The sequence below is a fragment of the Elaeis guineensis genome, chromosome 5 (assembly GCF_000442705.2).
Source record: "Elaeis guineensis isolate ETL-2024a chromosome 5, EG11, whole genome shotgun sequence".
Lineage (NCBI taxonomy): Eukaryota > Viridiplantae > Streptophyta > Magnoliopsida > Arecales > Arecaceae > Elaeis > Elaeis guineensis.
The window spans coordinates 6,525,851-6,544,696 of NC_025997.2; the positions used below are offsets into that span (position 1 = coordinate 6,525,851).

General features: G+C 37.7%; 1 protein-coding gene across 1 annotated transcript; it reads left to right on the plus strand.

The window, feature by feature from the left end:
• The first annotated feature begins 1,229 nt into the window (after positions 1-1,229).
• Positions 1,230-18,285, plus strand: LOC105044574 (uncharacterized). Its single transcript, XM_010922508.4, is given in 17 exon segments — positions 1,230-1,397; positions 2,583-3,039; positions 3,443-3,701; positions 4,194-4,495; positions 5,918-6,088; positions 6,279-7,025; positions 7,132-7,226; positions 7,335-7,394; positions 7,478-7,566; positions 7,663-7,728; positions 8,200-8,448; positions 8,451-8,762; positions 10,547-10,621; positions 15,764-15,834; positions 15,943-16,000; positions 16,936-17,200; positions 17,421-18,285. Coding segments are annotated over 16 exon segments (3,945 nt in total). The 5' UTR covers positions 1,230-1,397; positions 2,583-2,629; the 3' UTR covers positions 18,137-18,285.
• Positions 18,286-18,846: the final 561 nt, after the last annotated feature.

Here is an 18,846-nt window from a genome sequence, read left to right on the forward strand (position 1 = left end):
ATCCAAGACCTTTTCTATATCAGACCAGATTCGTGTCCATCCATACTCAAAAATTTGTACCTATTGATTGATTATGAGTTCTAAATGGAGATCCAAGCTTCTAATATAAGAGATCAGTGAAGGCTGAATATGATTAGAACATTGCATGATAAAAATAAGATACAAAATATGGCCTGACTAAAACAACCGAAGCCCAACCGCTGACGGGTCTTGCCTAAGTTTGGACCGCAGACAAAGGCTGTTCGGGAACTTCTCGTATAGGCTGGTGAGATATTGGAGTTTCAATAGCCGGAGAGAGAAATTGGGAGAGGAAGTTCATGCAGCCCGTTGCCAATGGTCAGGAGATAAGATGTTGACGATTATATGCACATACACTATATGCATTCTACCAAAAAAAAAACACTATATGCATCAATATGGTCATACATGCCATCAATTATCGTGATGTATTGTTATAGATTTTATTCATCAATGTACTCACCTTGATGATTGATCCATAAAAATACATCTCGGTAATTGATCATGCACATGATCACACTGGGGTGTAGCCTGATTATTGATCGACTGAGGCAGGTCGTGTTGACCTTGCACCAAACCAATCCCCAACTATTGACCGGCGACCGATGACAGCGGCAGTCCCAAAAATATCGAGTGCTTTCTCCCTTTTTGTTTTAAAATCACCTGGGGAGCATGCGCTGACCCCATGTCTCCGTATCTGTCCTCCGTGTTCCACCCTTCCCTTCACGCCATGCTCCGATCCCGGACACCCTGCAGCTCAAGCTGGACCCAAGCCTACTTGCACTCCCATCCCTTGGAGTGGCAAAGGCGGTAGTCCGCGTTGGGGATTATCTACTTAATTATCATCGTTAGATCAGATGTTCTCTTAAGTCTGGAAGCGTTGATATTTCCACACGCGAACTTGTATACCTCCGCTGAGCTTGGTTGAAAGGCCGCACCCACCACCAGTCTCTCTCGTTTGACCGCCAAAAGCACTCCCAAGTCCCATGGGGTGGAAATATCACCACCTTATCATTATTTATTAATCACCAACAATACGCGCTTTATGACACTAATCTCCTTTCCTTTCGCCATTTTATTACCCAGAATACCCCGGAATTGGCAATCGAAAGAGGGCTCGCCGAGCCAAAATTTCTATTTATTTTACCCAAACCCCCTGCCCCAAAAGAAATACTCGTCTCGCGATTCTTTTACTGGTCTCCAGCCCTGCTATTCTCTCTCTTTTTTTTCCTCCCAAATTACTCTTCCCAAATACCGCTCCTAGCAATAATACTCTTCCAGGAGGACGAGGAAAAGAAAAGGTGAAGGAAAAAAAAAAACAAAAACAAAACCCTAATTCTTCTCTTGCGAAGATCGCCTTCGTCTCCAGCTGCTTTCAGGTATGTCTCGTCTTTGATCGCTTCTGTTTCGGATTTTCTATGTTAGATAGCAAAACGGCGGAATCTTCTTTTTTTTCGGTTCAGTTTTTTTGATCAGACAGATGGAGTTTTCTCTCTTGTTATAATTGCCTTTTGATGATGGGTTTATTTAGTTCTGATAACTTTACGTCAGCTCGGATTGATCTTCTGCTAGGGTTTATGTTCTTTGATCATGAGAATTTTGGTACGGATTCGGCTGGTTACGAAATTTATTTTTGTGGGTTCGTAGTTTGTTTTCAAAGTAGTCGATGTTGACGATCGGCTTGCGTTACTTGTTAACATGTTGGTTAAAGGGATTGTGATACTTGATTACCTTTCTTTTGTTGTTGGGGGAATTGTTGGCTGGATAATTATGGTGCTAGAGCTGTGAAAGATTGTAGGTTTGTTTTTGACATCTGTTGAATGGGTTGTAATGTTATGTTCTCGAGTGTGGTTTGACAGTGACCATGGGTTTAGCTTTATTTGTAAATTATGGATTTCACTGGGGCTAAACATACTTGGATTATGTTCACTGCATTTAATCCACTATTGTTTCGTGGGTTACTTAAACTAATGCTGACCTTTTGTGAGAAAATTGAATGATCTTGTTTAGTTTTGCTCTTCTTCTTCTTCTTCTTCTTTTTTTTGTTGTACTCATCATGTTAAGCAGCTTGCTGATGTTCGTTTCTGGAGAGTGCTTGCTGTGCTATTGTGGAAAGAACTATCTATGTCGACTGATTCCCGTTTTCTGTTGAACCTGTTTGTTATTACTGAAGATTCACTGGAAAACCACGAAAAAGAAACAGAAAGAGAGTGAAGTATAGAAAAGAAGATAACAGATATTTTCAATTATGGAAAGAAAATCATTGAATTATAGTGCCCCATTTGTTTTATCACTTTAAGTTTATATGTTGTCAATTCCATTTCAGTATATTGTACTTTTTGCTAGCCTTTTTCTTCACCTTCTCCTTTCCTTGTCCATCTAGTTGTGTCTATCAAATGGGGTTTGGTGCCTTTAACTTTGGGCTCAAAGATCATTATGCTCTTTTGGTTTAACTTGCATTTATTTTGGGCGGATGTGCTGGTTTTACTCTTTAGCATAGCTGTGCTGCAACCTTTGGTTTCGATGGTTATAAGCTTTGATTGTTCATTCTTTTTATGTGCCAGCGTCTTTATCATTTTAGTAAATAAAAGAACCTGACGTTATCAAAGGAATGTCAGCTACTAGCAAATTCGATTTATCTTCCAGCAGCCCAGATGGACCCACCTACATGAACGGGCAACGTGGGCCATATGCAGCTGCTTCTATGGAAAGGGTGGGAAGCTTCCGTGAAGGCATGGATAGCCGAATCTCATCGTCGCTTTCAAGCATGTCGAGGTCTGGTTTGGTATCATCGCAAGCTGACACAATCACTTCACTTCACTCCCTTCTTGTTGATCTGAAAACAAGCGATCAGAAGTTCCCTCGAACAGGGGACTTTGAGATAGCAGTGGGTTCTATTATTGGCATCCCTACAGAAGAATCTTTACCTGCAACATTTAGTATGAGGCATTTAACTTCTTCATCTGTGGAGGAGATCAAACGTGTGAAGAGTAATCTTCACGAGGGCATTATTAAGGCGAGGTACTTCTTGCTCCCCACCCCCCCCCAATAAATAAATAAATAAATAAAAAGGTCTGCCCTGCATTAAAAAAAAATATCATAGTATTAAGTAGATGAAATATTTGTCAACATGATCTTTCAAAAATTTCTTCTTTCCTTATTGGAAATATATGTTTTCCTTTCCATCGTTATTGTGATGTCTATACAGCAATCACGATTTCTTTCATTTTATGTTCTTATGTTTTTTCTTCGAAAAATTCCCCATTGTGCCACATGATTCTATTTCTCATTTTACTTTCCTCAACCAGTCTGCATTGGACTTTGTTTGCTCATCCATTCCAAGCATATCACTTTTTGCAATTCACATTTCACATTGTGGGTATTTGAGATCAAATAAGTTAGTCTCCACTGCATGATTTGATAGGGATCGAGCAAAAGCCTGTAGTGAGGCTGGTTTCAAAATTGATAAGTATTATCACAATCTGTCAAAAAAACGTTCCCGAGCTGATATTTCATCGAATGAGCGGTCTGGTACATCGATGCCAGGAGGAAGCATCCCTAAGAGTAGCCCTCAAAGCCATATGTCTTCACGTTGTCTCGAGCTTGGGCCTCAGAAATCAGAAGAAAGGACCAAGAACACTGTACCGAGCAGACGAATTCGAACTTCTATGGCAGAAGCACAGGTTTGTATCTCAAAGCTTTCTTTTGAGCCTTTTGCCTGCCTTTCCTTTATTGTGATTTACAGTTATTTTTGTCTTATGATTTGCTGCTGCTTATGTCATAGAACTGTATTTTAGTTGCTTACAAAAACAAAGATAAGATTATTTTCTAGATGCTTATGCATCATAATTGAGACGTGTTGCTAACTGATGTGTTTGCAAGTTCTCATTTCGTTTTTTGTGCAGAAGAGAATGAAATTGTTTCAACTGTAAGATCCTGCCTATTAGTTTCTTGATTCTTGGAGAATAGTGCCAGCTAGTATTAACCATTATAGATTATTTGCTTTGAACTCTATGCAGATTGAGTTGCATTATAGAAGCTATTTCTAAATATCTGCATAGACAAGCTTCCTTTTGTAGTAATTGCAGATTGACTTCCTTTTTAGTGATGAAGATCTCTGTTCCATCTGTAGCTTTTCATTCACAAGGAATTTGCATATTGTTTTGATTGATTAGATGGATGTAAGGGCTAATGGTATTGCAAGACCATCCGGGCCTGTGAATAAGGATAGAGATGCCATCAAACCTGTAAATGGTGGTGTGGCATTATCAGAAGAGAAGGGTGGAGCATTGACTAACGGTGTTGATGGTTGGGACAAGTCAAAGATGAAGAAGAAACGGTCTGTCATAAAGTCAGATGTTTCTACAGGTGCAGTTTTGACTAGGTCACTGGATGCTGATAGAGAACCCAAACGAGGAATACAGCAGAAGCTTGGCACTGCTGCTCGACCAATGACAAATAATGTCCATGGCTTCAGGTTTGATATCATACCATGCAATTAGATTGCTCTTTGTATTACTGTCTCATACTTATGAGGCTTAATTGTTGGATTAAGTTTGTCGCTCTCTTGATAGACAAAACTTGTTGCAATGTAGAGATAATATTTAAGGTGCATTCAGCTTCATCTTATTCTAATTTTCAATCACTATTATTAGATGATCATAGCAATTCTGCTCCATTGAAAAAGTCTCACTAGCATTATTATGCAGCTACGGTTTAAAAAAAATAAAATAAAAATAACAAAAAGGTTTCCTAGTGCACGAGGCTTTCTCCACTACGGGGTCTGAGGAAGGTTGGATGTATACAGCCTTACCTCCACGTGCAGAAAGGCAGTTTCCATAATTCAAACCACGAAACCTGTCACAAGGAAGCAAGTTTATCATTGCTCCAAGGCCCACCCTCTGGTGCTGAAAAAAATATTATTATAAAATTTTAGAATAGGATAATGCAATGTTACAATTTTTGAGAAATATGTTTGCTTATTGTCACTCCACATCAAGGAACATCTTTCAAGTTTTAGTTACAATTAGATCCACTGTGGCAAATTCCTGTCTGAGGTAAATCACACAAGAGAGGGGCCTAAAGCTATAGCCAGTTGGCTGGTATGTGGTCTATCTTATTTGCTGCAGGTTAAGCTCAAGTATCCCTCCAAAGTTGCCCAAAACTTGGAAAGGGTTGATAATTTAGAATAACTTTTGATAAAAGTTGTATTGATTTCTAAAACAATATTAAGCAAAAAAGATAAGTCAAATAAGAGGCATATTAACTATGCACACGTGTGCGCACACACGCACATGGAGGGTTGGACTACATGCTATGTATTGAGCCTTTTTTCACCATTTTGGCCACATCAGTTATAGAGTATTGCCCATAATTTACTGAACGACACCCTGTTCCTCTACAACGATATTACCTTCCGATGCAGACATTTTAATAGATAGATATGCAGGGACCCATAAATTTATAATAGAGATACCAAGACATTTGCTTACTCAAGTGTTGTGATACTTGTGCTAATTAAAGAAAATATAAAAGAATACAGTTGGAGGGGAATTTATATGATGCTTAAATTTTTCTCTAGATGGAAGGAGATATCAAGTATCTGTTATTTTGCTATTATTTTAAAAAGAAGAAGAATGAAAAGATAGATGGGATTGCTCTCATAAAACCAGAATGCCATGGATGACATTTTGATTTGGTTTGGATCCTAGCTTTGTAAAATATATTTAGTATCAACTGTAATGTATTCCATGGGGAGCCTGCCTTCAGGCATCTATTATCTCATGAAACCTGGTTTGCGTGATTCGGTCTTCTACATTAATCTGGCCTGATCATCTGGGATGTGCTTGTTTTGTGGAACAGAACATTATTCTTCCTTGCTGAAATTCTTAATATACAGGTCAAGACCTGCTTCTGGAGCTTCTGGAGTTGGAAAAGTAGATTCAGCTTCTCAACATTCTGGTCTTGGAATCCGTCCCTTAGCTAGGAATGATCAAGACAACAACTCTCTTCCCAATGATAGAAGAGAACGTCTAGATAAGGAAGGTGCCAATCTTAAAGCTGTTAACAAGTAAGACATATTCTCTTCTTATCGTTGTTGCGAGAAATCTTGTTATTATTGTTCCTGTTCTTCTGGAAATGATGTTTATTATCTTCAAGCTGTCTCTTAGAAATTTTCTTTATTTCTCTTTACATATAAACTGAATTTATCTTTTACATAATCTAATGTTCTAATATATCTTCCTTCCATTGTATCTCAGGCCTAATAACCGTGAAGATAATTTTGCTACTAATCCTACCTCATTAACAAAGATGAACGTGCCTGCTCGGGGGCCACGATCAAATTCAGGTTCCATGTCAAAGGCACCGCCCAGCATTCATCAAGTGGTGGGAAATTCTGATGATTGGGAATATTCTCAGAGCGTAAACAAGATCAATTCTGTTGGTGGGGCTGTCAATCGCAAACGCACGGCATCTATTCGCTCTTCATCACCCCCTGTGCAGTGGGTTGGACAAAGACCTCAGAAGATCTCACGTGTTGCAAGGAGATCAAATTTTTCTCCTGTTATATCAAGCCATGATGGAACCCCTGCATCAGATACAGGAGATAATGCAGGCATCCATGAAGATAGATTAGGATTGACAAGATGCTTACCTTCTAATGCTTCTCAGCAAATTAAACTAAAAGGTGATAGCATGCCTGGTTTATCAGAAAGTGAGGAATCTGGAGTTGCTGATAGCAAGTCAAGGGATAAGAGTAAGAAATGTGAAATAGAAGAGAATATTGGTCAATCCATGCAGAAGATTTCAGCACTTGCATTGCCTTCAAGAAAGAACAAGGTGGCTACTGATGAAGATGTTGGAGATGGTGTCCAGAGACATGGCAGGGTTGGACGAGCTTTTGCTCCTACAAGGTCTGGCATGGCTGGTCCAATTGAAAAGCTAGACAATGCTGTCACTGTAAAACAACAGAGAAGCACAAGAGCTGGTTCCGAGAGGATTGAAAGGTGATGTAGTTTTTCCTTGCCAATTAACTAGCTGTTGGTAGTCCGTTCATGTTCAACACTTAGATTTTTTGCTGAGATTTTGCTATTGGTGTTCCCTTTGCCTCAGTAAACCTGGTCGCCCACCTACCAAAAAATTGTCTGAGAGGAAGGGGTATACACGTCCACGGCATTCTGTGAACAATGCACCTTTCGAGTTTGCCGGTATTTGTCTATGTATTAAATGGATGGAGTCATGGAGCAATGAATTTTTATTTTCCTTGAAAAACAGTCTAATGCATAGTGTTTATTTATTATTGATATTCTTTTCAGGAGGATCAGATGATGACCGTGAAGAGATTTTAGCTGCTGCCAATTCTGCCCTGTACACAAGTATTAATTTTATATCTATAATGCTTGGGTATCTTCTATTACCAGTTATTCGTACAAGTAAAAGTTTTACAACTTTGCTGCAGGGCATGCTTGTCCCAGTCATTTTTGGAAGGAAATGGAGCCATTTTTTTGTTTTCTTTCTTCAGAAGATCTCACCTATTTGAACCAGCAGGTAGTACAGAACTTATGTCTTTCTGTCTTGTTTATATGGCTCATAATCTATGTTTGCATTTAATTTTGATGTTGCAAAATTAATATTACCAACCAGATCCATTGTATTGATGTGTCTTCTCCAAATCCTTACGTTGCTGGGAGTGATGATCAAGACTTGAAGGTATTTCCTTTCTTGCTGACCAGAATCATGGAACTTGTTTGAATTTAGAAATTTTGGAGCTATTTCACTTTTCAACTTTGAGCTACTATATTCGCATGAAAAAAAAATCTTTGAGCTACTATATTCACATGATTCTAATGCATTTGGGTTTTGAGCTGTTCACAACCTAACCCTGTAAACATATCTTTTGACATGTTTATTCTATTGCATTTCTTTGTTTTCTCATGAATTAGCATTGCCAGTTATTTCTGAGTGAAAGCCTTGCTACTTTCGAAATTTCTATTTTTGTGGAGCCAATATAAACTAAATACAGTTAAGTTATGACAAAATGCACTCTTTTGTTTGGGACAATTATTATTACTTCTGTCTTCCATGGATGTAAGTTATCTTTACGAAAACACCTGTTTTCTAAGCCAATAATTTAATGTCATTACTGTCTGCTTGATACCAAATTCTTGTCTCCTTTTTCAGGGTGACCTTGAATATATATCCTTGCCATCAACTCCAGCTGCTGCTGATAGAGGTGATTGTGGCGCCGTCTCAAATGGAATTAGCTTCAACGCACATGAGAGAGAAGTAGAGATTGCTTGGCAAACAGAGCATGTTGAACCTTTCCTAGAGCAACTAATACGGGGAATTGGAGCTCAAAGTGGGGTTTCAATTTGCCAAGCACTTCTTTCAGCTATTATTGAAGAAGAAGAGATTGAAAATATTAACTTCCACAGCATCAAAGAGAAGAATACTTGCCTGAATCTCATGAAATTTGTTTTGAGGTCGAGGGTGAATTGAAGTCGAAGGGTTCAAATTTTCACTCATCAAGAACCTTTCAAACTGTAGCAAGAGGCCGTTCTAATGGTTTCAGGGACAATGCTGGTGGGAGATACCATGATGAACTGACACATGAGACATTAGAAAGTAGCATTGTCTTATTAGAGTCTAGCACAGTGTGCACAGAATTTCAGTATAACCAAATGGGCATCAATGATAGAATCCTCCTGGAGCTCAGTGAAATTGGACTTTACCCAGATTCTGTTGTAAGTATCATATCCAATATTCTGTTTTAAATTTTTATGTTACTTTAGGTGGCCATGAGTAATCATATGCTAGTCCTTGCAATATTTTTGTACCTGCTTGACATACTGAATTTGTTGCTTTCTGCTAGCGTGCTATTACCACTACAAATATCCTTAATTCTGCCTTCTATTTGTGGTCTCCTTCATTATGGGTTCCATCTGTTACTGCCATATAAACTTATTTTTCTTTGAATTCTCTCCATTTTCATGTCATTTTAATAGCTTCAGCTTTCTAATTTATAAGTTGTTGAAAGGTTTGCCATCAGGGTTTGCTGAACTGCCTCGAAGTGTGCCGAATAATACCGGCGGCTCATCGGTGTGGTTTAGGCATTCAATTCAGAATGCTGGCGAAGACGGAGCAAAGGAGAAGGAAAGAGAGGAAGAGAGAGAGAGAGAAGGGGAGGAAAGGAAAAGGCCGACAGTAGCCCGCCGAGGCCGCTGAAGGGTCGTTGAGGCCTCCGCGGCTCTCGGCCCTCCACGAGATGCGAGGAGAGAGAGAGAGAGAGGGGGAAGGTAGAAAAAAGGAGGGAGTCAAATGCAGCGAGGAGACCGTCGGATGGCCCAAAATAGCCCTGCAGCCGCCACATGTTCGAAACATGGGTTCGTCCATGTTTCATTGTGTTTTTTAAAAAATCTATTGTCGGCTTCATTATGTATCATGGTTTTTAAAAAATACAATGAATAGGGACAAACCCCTGTTTTGAATTGTGGTGACCGTGGGGCAATTTTGGGCCCTCCAGCGGCCTTCCCGTCGCTTTCTGCTCCCTCCTCTTCTCTCCCTTCCCGCCTCTCTCTCCTCGCATTTTCTCTCATTGAGGACCATGGAGCTTGGGAGGCCTCGATGGCCGTCTGGCGGCCTTCGCAAACCTCCAATGGCCACCACCAATGATTCTACCGGCCTTCGTTTCCTTCCCTCCTCTCCCTCCCTCTCCTCTCTTCTTTTCCTCCCCGGTTCATCCCTCATTTCTTGTCGGTTCAGGCATGGTACGGCCCGGTACAAGGGGCACCGACTCGTACCGCAGACTGGCTAGCATGGGGTCTGGTTCTGAGTCGGCAATCTTTGTTTGCCATATTTTTAGTAGTCTTCATGCGATAGTGACATAAAATTTGAAAGTGATATAACGTTTTTTTTTTCTTTTTTTTGATGGGAGCAATAAACCTCATTTAAGTCATATGGTTCTTTTCTCTCAAAAAAATTCTTCGTCATCCATTTCTTCAATGTGGTGGATAGGAGGGCTGATCATATTTAATTAAGGATAGTTCTTGGTCTTTGATAGAGGTTGGGACTTGATATTTAATTGTAGAGCTAATTGTGTTATATCATATGTCTCAGAAATTTCACTTATTTTTAACTCCTTACCTTCTAGAAGCTTTTTTTCACAATTTGCAGTTTCTGTGTTTTTATTAGAAGGTACATAACTGTGCATTTGTTTTTCTTAAAGCACATCTGTACTAGTAGCTTTGCATTAATTAATGTTGTCATATTCTATGCCCCTTATTAGCTTTCTCTATGGTCTTATTCATTGTTGAAAATAGAGTAGAACTGTTTTGGTTTATTTCATTGATTTTGGAGGAAGTGCTTCTCTGTGAGCTGGTTTATTGCCTAACATTGACCACAATGGTATAAGATTCAAGCATATTTCTGATTCAATTTCATTTGCCTATCTGTGGACGTATTGTGTAGCTTGCTTAATCATTTCGGGGAAAAAATTCTAATGTGGTATTGTGCTTCCATCTTTTCTCAGCCTGATTTAGCACAGAGTGAAGATGAAGATATTAGTGATGGAGTCAGTAGATTAGAGGACAAGCTCCATGAGCAGGTATGTTTATTCACAGTTATTCAGACTCTCGTTTCTTAGCTTCTTTAGAAAAAGATCTCTCTTTGCTATATTACTTTTAGGAAGTCAAAATCATGTGGTCGGTGACTTGTCCCTAATTGCATCATATGATTGACTTAGTTTGCTTGTGATTTTACCCTTTGTGGTAATGACTCAAGGGGCAATAAGTATTTCTTTCTTGCTTGCTGCTTTTTCAGGGTGTAGTGACTTCTAGGTATTTTTTCTATTGAGCGATGCAGGAATTTGTTTGAATAGCTAGTTATTTAAATTCAATTTATGTTTTGACACTTGACCTGGGTGTATGATGGCAGTGCTTAATGGAGCCTTCTAAACAGGATTTGATTCCAACTAAGTCCAGGTTGACTGAGCCTACCCTACTTTGGAATGTTGTTTGTTACTGCAACTGCAATATCCTGACCACTAGCTTTGTCTGTTTTGGTTCTCTTTGCCCCTGCCATGCTCTTAGCACAAGGCCAAACCCAAAACCCTAGCCTATGGTAGGCTGCTGATGGCATTGTTTGGGGAAGAAAAGGAGGAACCGTGAGTTTGTAAACATGGTAGGGCTCTGGGAGGAGGGGGGTGGTTGATAGAGAGAGAGTTTGGCTTGTAGTTGCACATGGAAATGGGCAGGTGAAGTACAATTTTGTTTTTTTTTTTCTTTTCTAATTTTATTCAAATTGACCAGAACCAGAGAAGATTAGTACGAGTTTTCCAATTCTTGACCCAATCAGATATGGGTTGGTTTTCAGATGAGCATCTTTTAAGCTGAACCAAACCTAAACTGACCAACTTGTATTGCTAGCGCAACCTTGCATGGATTCTTTCCTTTTTTTTGTTGTGTATTTTTTTGAGGGGTGAAGTACGTCAAGTAGATTCTTTGATCAGCCCTTTGTAATAATGTTTTTGAATGAGAAATGAATGATATAAGAGCAAAATTAGGTAATACAATGTCCTTGGCAACCTAAAAACTAATTTAAGCTAGAGTTCTTTCCTCTTTTGCTTTCTTTCTTTCTTTTTTATTTTTTTTAATTTTTTGCTGCAAATACATTATTCTATGCATTCTTTGATGAGCAAAGGAACCATCGGCCTGATTCTTAATGGAAAACACAGATTGAGAAGAGAAAGATGCATTGACAATCCAGGACCTTTACTAGGACTAAGGTTTACGTCTTGGTACTGGTTCACCTGTATGGTGCGGCAAAGTGCAGTGCATCACCACACCCAATCTTGGTGAAGGTGCTAAATCAGTACAATACCATACCATGTATGAGTACAATCTGTATTGAGGCCTGCTACTATACAGGTTCCCTACCATATGTATGGTATGCTGGCATTGCAGTCTATCAAGCCTCATTTAGGAATATATTGCTGCTACTTGACAAGGTTGTGCTTTTCATGCATGTGGAAACTAGTGGGTTGCCAATGCCAGATAATGACTGGATTTCGCCAATCACTTTTTATTGTAAATAGTTGTTGAGGTTATTAACTGTGATACTGATAGATATGCCATAGGCACATAAATACTTGACTATGGTGCAACATTATGTAAGAATTTCTTGGAGTAAGGTCTAACATGACCAACTAAGATTAGATTAGTCTAGGGGTTGATTTGAAGGGAAGGTTGATACTAATGCTTCCCCTCTGTCAAAGCTCACAACCAAATGGAGGTTAGCTGCCCACATTTTGATGGTCCTCATTTCTCTGTTCTCACACTTTCATAACTTCTGCCCCTTTCTCAAGTGCATGACAACAATGCTTGCTAGATCATGATGGAATCTCCTCTCGGTAAGTCACCTCGCTCTTCTCTATCCTCTTCTCTATATCAATACTTTTGCTTGTTTAACAAATTATTTTCATCCTCAACTGTATTTACTTGAAATCAGCCCTACTCTCTGTCACATGCTTCATCTTGCATTCCATTATATCCATTGATCTATCTAATGCTGAAATCTTGATATTTTGCTGTCTGAGACTGCATTCTACTTCTAAGGATTTTGTTGCTGATTGATACTTATAGTTCTGATACTTGGTCCTTCCCTAAATGATCTTCAAGCACTTGCTTGCTTTTAGCTGTAGCCTGCATCATATTCAGTATCAGAGCAAATTTCAACAAAAAATAAGGGGCTTGTTCTTGTGTTGTGACTTGTGTGTGACCTTTGGAGGATTCCTCAATTGCAAAAGGTTCTAACATGACAGGCCAATGGTGCAGCCTGGATATTTTATGCCCGGGAAGTTGAAGCTCTTAAAATAGGACAATCAAGGATCTTTCATCTTGAAGAGATAATGGGACATAAAAAATAGGTCTTCAATTTTGTTTTTGATTTATAATTTATATTTTGTATATTGGAAGTGTGAACATAAATTCAGTCAAAGGTTGCAATTTCTATAGAAGTTCTCATCAAGTCGATTAGGAAATTTATTGGCTAGTAATTTTAAGTGCTTATGAGTCATATTCTAAGTAGGTTTAGTGTTAAGAGCTATTTATTTTTAGGTTATGGTTGTCATCTTGATCATTGTAATAATTCGTGTCCTTAGATACTGGACCATGTGGATCTCCAGGTTCTGCTCTTTCTTCTTCTGCTCTTTTTTTCTCTCCACATTCTCGGTGCAAATCCCCAAGTTGATCTTCCTTTATTTTCTTATTCTTCTTTTATGATCCTTCCCTATTTGTGTTTCTCATCTTTGTTTATCTTCACTCTAGTCTTTCTCCCATTCATCTCCTTGGTATCTCCTCCATTGTTTTATTTCCTCCATCTTGTCTCATCATCTATAATGCAGGGCTTGTTTCCTTTGTTAAACTATTATGTCTAGGGCTGGAAATGGGTTGGATATTGCCCAGCTGAATCCGATCCGAACTGGAACAGATATTACCCTAGTCTTTTTTTTCTCCCCCTCAACCAAATCTGTTTCGATATCCAATTCGGATCGGATTTGGATAGAAATTCTTGTTTTCATTCAGATCTGGATATATGCTTACAATTTTGCTGGATATCAGATATGGATATGAATATTATGGGAAGAAAATCTTTTATATACATCTCTACAAGAGATCGAACACAAGACCGCTTCAATTATTGCCTACTACTTAGCCACCATGACAACGTTGACTTCTCAACAAAACTTCGCATTATAAAATATGATTATTTCAAATATATTGTGGTATTCCATGTTTTAATAATTGATTATTTTCATAAAAAATTCAATCCTCTTCCTTTTGGCAAAAACTTAAAAAATGAGTAACTTCACTTTATTTTGTGTAATGCTTTGAAAACCTTTTTGTTTAAAATATTTAAAAAATCAATAATTTTAATATATTCCTATATTTGTATATATTCTTTTATAAATTCTTTAAAAATAGATAATTCATGATTCTTTTTATTCATTATTGCAATTAAAAAGTAATAATGATATTTGATAAGAAAAAATTTAATATTTTATGTTATATATTTTATTTAAATAGTTTTAATTTTAAGATATTTTTTAATTCAAATTAGGTTGGATTAATCATTGAAAATCTTGGTCAACTTGGTCTCTATGCAAGTTTATAGTTACATCCTAAACCATTATCTAGTTACAATGTATCTCTTGCAATCCTAATAGCAGATTTTATACCCATCTTTTATGATTATGTCATTTATTTAATTTTCATTATTGAATTCTACTCAATATCTAATTTATATTTGAATACTATCCGACTTATATCCATATCCAGATAAAGAAAATATAGATATAACTAATATCCGATTTGTTTTTATTTCTATGTTTAAAACAATCTTGATACCTGATTCGTATCGGTTTCCATTTAGAATAAAACATAGATACTAATTTTGTTATCCACTTAATATCCATACCCGTATCCATATTTGTTGAAAAATATAGATACGTGTATGTGTATCCAATCCATATCTGACCCATTTTCAACCCTAATTATGTTATCCTTTCATTCTTCATTGCATGGTTCGTGTCTTCTTGCTACTTATTTATTGATAGCTAGTGTCAAGGTTTTACGTCCTGGCGGGATGGGGGGGTCCCGGCCGTCCGACTCGTTCCTATGAAAAAATGGGACTGGGACGGGGTCGGGACTCCGAAACTCATCCATGTAGAAAAAGAAGAAGAAAGAGAAGAAAAAACGAAAGATGAAAGGGAAAAATGAAAGGAAAGAAGAAGAAAAACAAAAGAAATAAAGGGAGCAGAAAAAGAAAGGAAGGAAACAAGGAAGAAAGGAAAGAGAAAGAAGAAAAAGAAAAAAAGAAAGAAAGGAATGATGAAAAGAAAAGAAAAGAAAAGGAAAGAAAGTAAGGTAGAAGAAAAAGAAAGAAAAAAGAAAAGAAAAAAAGAAAAGAGAAAAGAAAGGGAGAGAGATAAGGATATCTATCGGGATGCATGATCGAGACGGCTATCGGGATGGGACGGGACAGCAGGGTGTCCCATTCCATGGAATTCCAGGAGACCTCCATCCTATGGGATTTAGAACCTTGGCTAGTGCAATTTCGGCACTTATCAATTACGCTAATCATTTGCGCATCGTCCATCTTTCATTCATTCTTGCTCAGATTCCATGCTGTGCAATATAACTGGCTTACTACAATCAGTTCGAAAGATGTGTTCCTATAATCCTATCAACTGAAATAGAGATAAATTTGTGCAATCTTGTTTTGTATGTTTTTTGTGAACCTTCCATTGAAATTGAATGTGCATCATCTTCTCAGAAAATGTACACCTGTTTCAGTGTGAAAGAAAAGACTAAATAATCTTCATATCATGTACAAATGTATAGTTGGAATCTGAAAGTTAAGATGCATTTTTGTGAAATGCATGAGCTGAAATGATTATACACTATGAAGATATTTTAGGTAGGTATATTGTTTAATTAATATCCATAACTAAGGCTTTTGCAACACTGACCTTAAACTAGAAAGTGACTTGAAAGGTTTTGTAAAGTACATTGTCAGCATAGTTGCCATGATATACTTTCACAGAATTGAAAAATTGTTGATAGAAAATCTTTTGATCCTATTGGAAGGGGAAAAATTTATGATAGAACTTCCTGAGTTGCTATATCTATACAACGTGTATCATGAAAATAATCTCTTCCCTGTTACATAAATTTTTCTGTTGATAAAGGTTATGAAGAAGAAAAATCTTCTGCTGAAGCTGGAGAAGGCTGTTATGGAAGCAAGGGAGTCTCAACAGAGGTATTCTGTCAGAGCATCCATTTCTTCTATGGAATTGCTGATATGTGCATGATTATTGCTTTTTTGCATTTATGAATTATCTTTTTTCGGTTCTTTTTGACTGTGTAGGGAACTTGAGTGTAAAGCTTTGGACAGGCTGGTAGGAATGGCTTATGAGAGATATATGGTAATTTCTATACTTTAATATCTCTTTAAAAAAAATATAATCATTTGGTACAAATTGTTCTGCAAATTGGTTTTCCCGTGTGTCAAGCCTTCCATTCTTCTGTTTATAACATAGCTTGAAGTTGGAAAGCAAAAATGATCTGTTTCTTAACCATCATAATGTTACACATACAGAAAGCCTTACACCATTAGTTTTGGTCCATCCATCGAAAAAGAAAGGAAGCGAGGCTGTAAGATATGCGAATGATTAGTGATAATTATCGAACTATGATATCAACTTATTTTGGTTTCATCAATTAATGCTCCCATGGCATTGTTTAAGGTCAGATTTTCAGATCTAGACTAAATGAATGGGTAGTTTTGGCAGACAGATGAGCATTTTTAATTTATGAAGTATTTTTATTTTTATCAAACTTGAAATAATAAATCTTCTGCAACACCCTGTTCCATCCTGTCTCCTCAATTTCTCTCATCTCTGTGCATCATCACTTCTGTATCCTGCTTCTCCTTTCTTTCTTATAATTAGTATCAGCTTCCTCATTGTATGATAGTTTTCCTTTTGCAATAAAAAGATGTTAACATGATGTATGGTTGGCAGTAGTTGGGTTGGGAACAGGAGATGGTTGGACTATATATTTAGGAAAGGTGCAAGGAGTGTGGAGATATTATGGAGATTATGTGATCTTTCATTTACATGTTAAACGAGTCATTACCTTTTATAAGGGTATTCATGTTAACAGATATGCTAATTTGAGGTGAAGTATGGGCACGTTTATCATCTTTGGAAAGTATAAGCACTGACTGCTTTGAGTGTGCAACTTTGATACAATTCTTGCATATAAATACTTTAGCCTTGCAAGGTAGGGGAATCATAAGGAGTTATATCCTTAATTGGTGTGATTGGCTAATCATTGGTGAATACTTCTCATGCAACAGGTGTATTGCGGTCCTAATGCTGCCGGTAGTAAGAATATGAGCATACTTAAGAAACGTGCTGCCTTGGCTTTTGTCAAACGAACATTAGCGCGATGCAAGAAATTGGAAGAGACGGGGAATAGCTGTTTTAATGAGCCTCCTTTCAGGGATATGTTTCTTTCTGTATCTTCTTGCAGCAGTGGTGCAGAATGTACAGACATTTCTACAGATGGAGAGGCTGCCATTCGTTTCACTACCGTCCTGCAACCGCAAAGTACTTTAGCAGGTAACATGAGTTCCACAGCACAATATTTAGTTTGGGGCTCCCTGCATGTACATACAAGCCTGTACATCATATGCAAACCCGCTTCAGAATTTGCAAGCTTTTGCATTAGTTTCATATCTTGCCTGTAAATGTTCTTGGGTATATATAGTTAATGTGTATGAATATAAATTGCCATCAGATATTAAATGATTAATCTCTCTCTCTCTCTCTGTATGTGCAGATTCCAACCCTAATCTGACCTCAAAACCAGTAGAAAGAGTAGATACCTGTGACAAGTATTCTGATGCTTTTCAATCAGCTAATCATTTATCAGAACAAGCATTTGGTAAAGAGGAGCAGTGGTCAAATAAAATCAAAAAGAGGGAATTGTTGCTTGATGATGTTATTGCTAGTACCTCAGTTGCTTCATTGAGAACATCTTCAGGTCTTGGAAGTTCTCTTGTAAGTGGTACGAAAAAAAAGAGGAGCGAGAGAGACAGAGAAGGAAAGGGGCAAAACAGAGATGCGGCCTCAAGAGGCCGTCCAGCTTTATCTAATTTGAAAGGTGAAAGAAAGAACAAGACAAAGCCCAAACAGAAGACGGCCCAGTTATCTGTTTCTGTCAACAGCCTTCTTTCTAAGGCTGCAGAGTTACCTAATGCAGTTTTGCCTTCAGACCAAAAATCTCATGATATGATTGTTGGTGGAAGTGCTAAGAAGGAAGATTTAGCTGTGTTTTCAAGTTCTGCCAGGACACAGAATATGCAGAATGATGCTGAGACCATGGACTTGAGCAATTTGCACCTACCAGAAATAGATGTTGGTGATCTTGGTGGTCAAGGACACGATATTGGTTCATGGTTGAACATTGTTGATGAAGATGGGCTGCAAGACCATGATTTTATGGGTCTCCAAATTCCCATGGATGACCTTTCAGAAGTGAACATGATGATATAAAGTTGGTGTATTTTTATATTACAATGCAATATCCAGTTTTACAATATACTGGCATTATTGTCAAAGTACAACCAGCCATGTCGCTTACCATCTGACAGCCAGGTCTATGAGTAGTCCAAGTAGGCTATAGATTCTTTTAGGGGTTTTTAGAGAAGTTCATGGGGAGCAAATTTTTTGATCATGATGTAGTTTGCTCCTATACCATTTTGGTAAACCTTGATTGTACATATGTTGCTCATTATTTCAAGCTAGTAGAAGTAACTGTCACCATCTTTGCAGGTGTTATATCCTGAAATTGTACATACATTTATCTCTTAAATAAAAAGGGTATAATTAATGAAACCCCTTTTCGAAGTAGTGTGGTGCTTAATTCACAATCGAATCTGGTATTGCACTTAAGAAATGATACATTGATTTTCCTATTGAAAATATGGAGCTAAGGGAAGTATATAATTTCCATTTTGTAATGCTTAATATCACAGTGGACTTTTCTGTTTCCTACTCAGTGCAAAATAATTACAATCAAGATATATCCATGAACTGATGCATCTAATATTCTAAATGGGATCTGCAGCTGGGTTTATGGTAAGTAACCTAGTAGTCATTACAATTTAGCTCTGTTATATTGAGGAGCAACAGAAGTCTATTTCTCATCATGTGGTTCAAAATGTCAATCGTGGGCATGGCCTTATTATCATATAGTTTTAGTT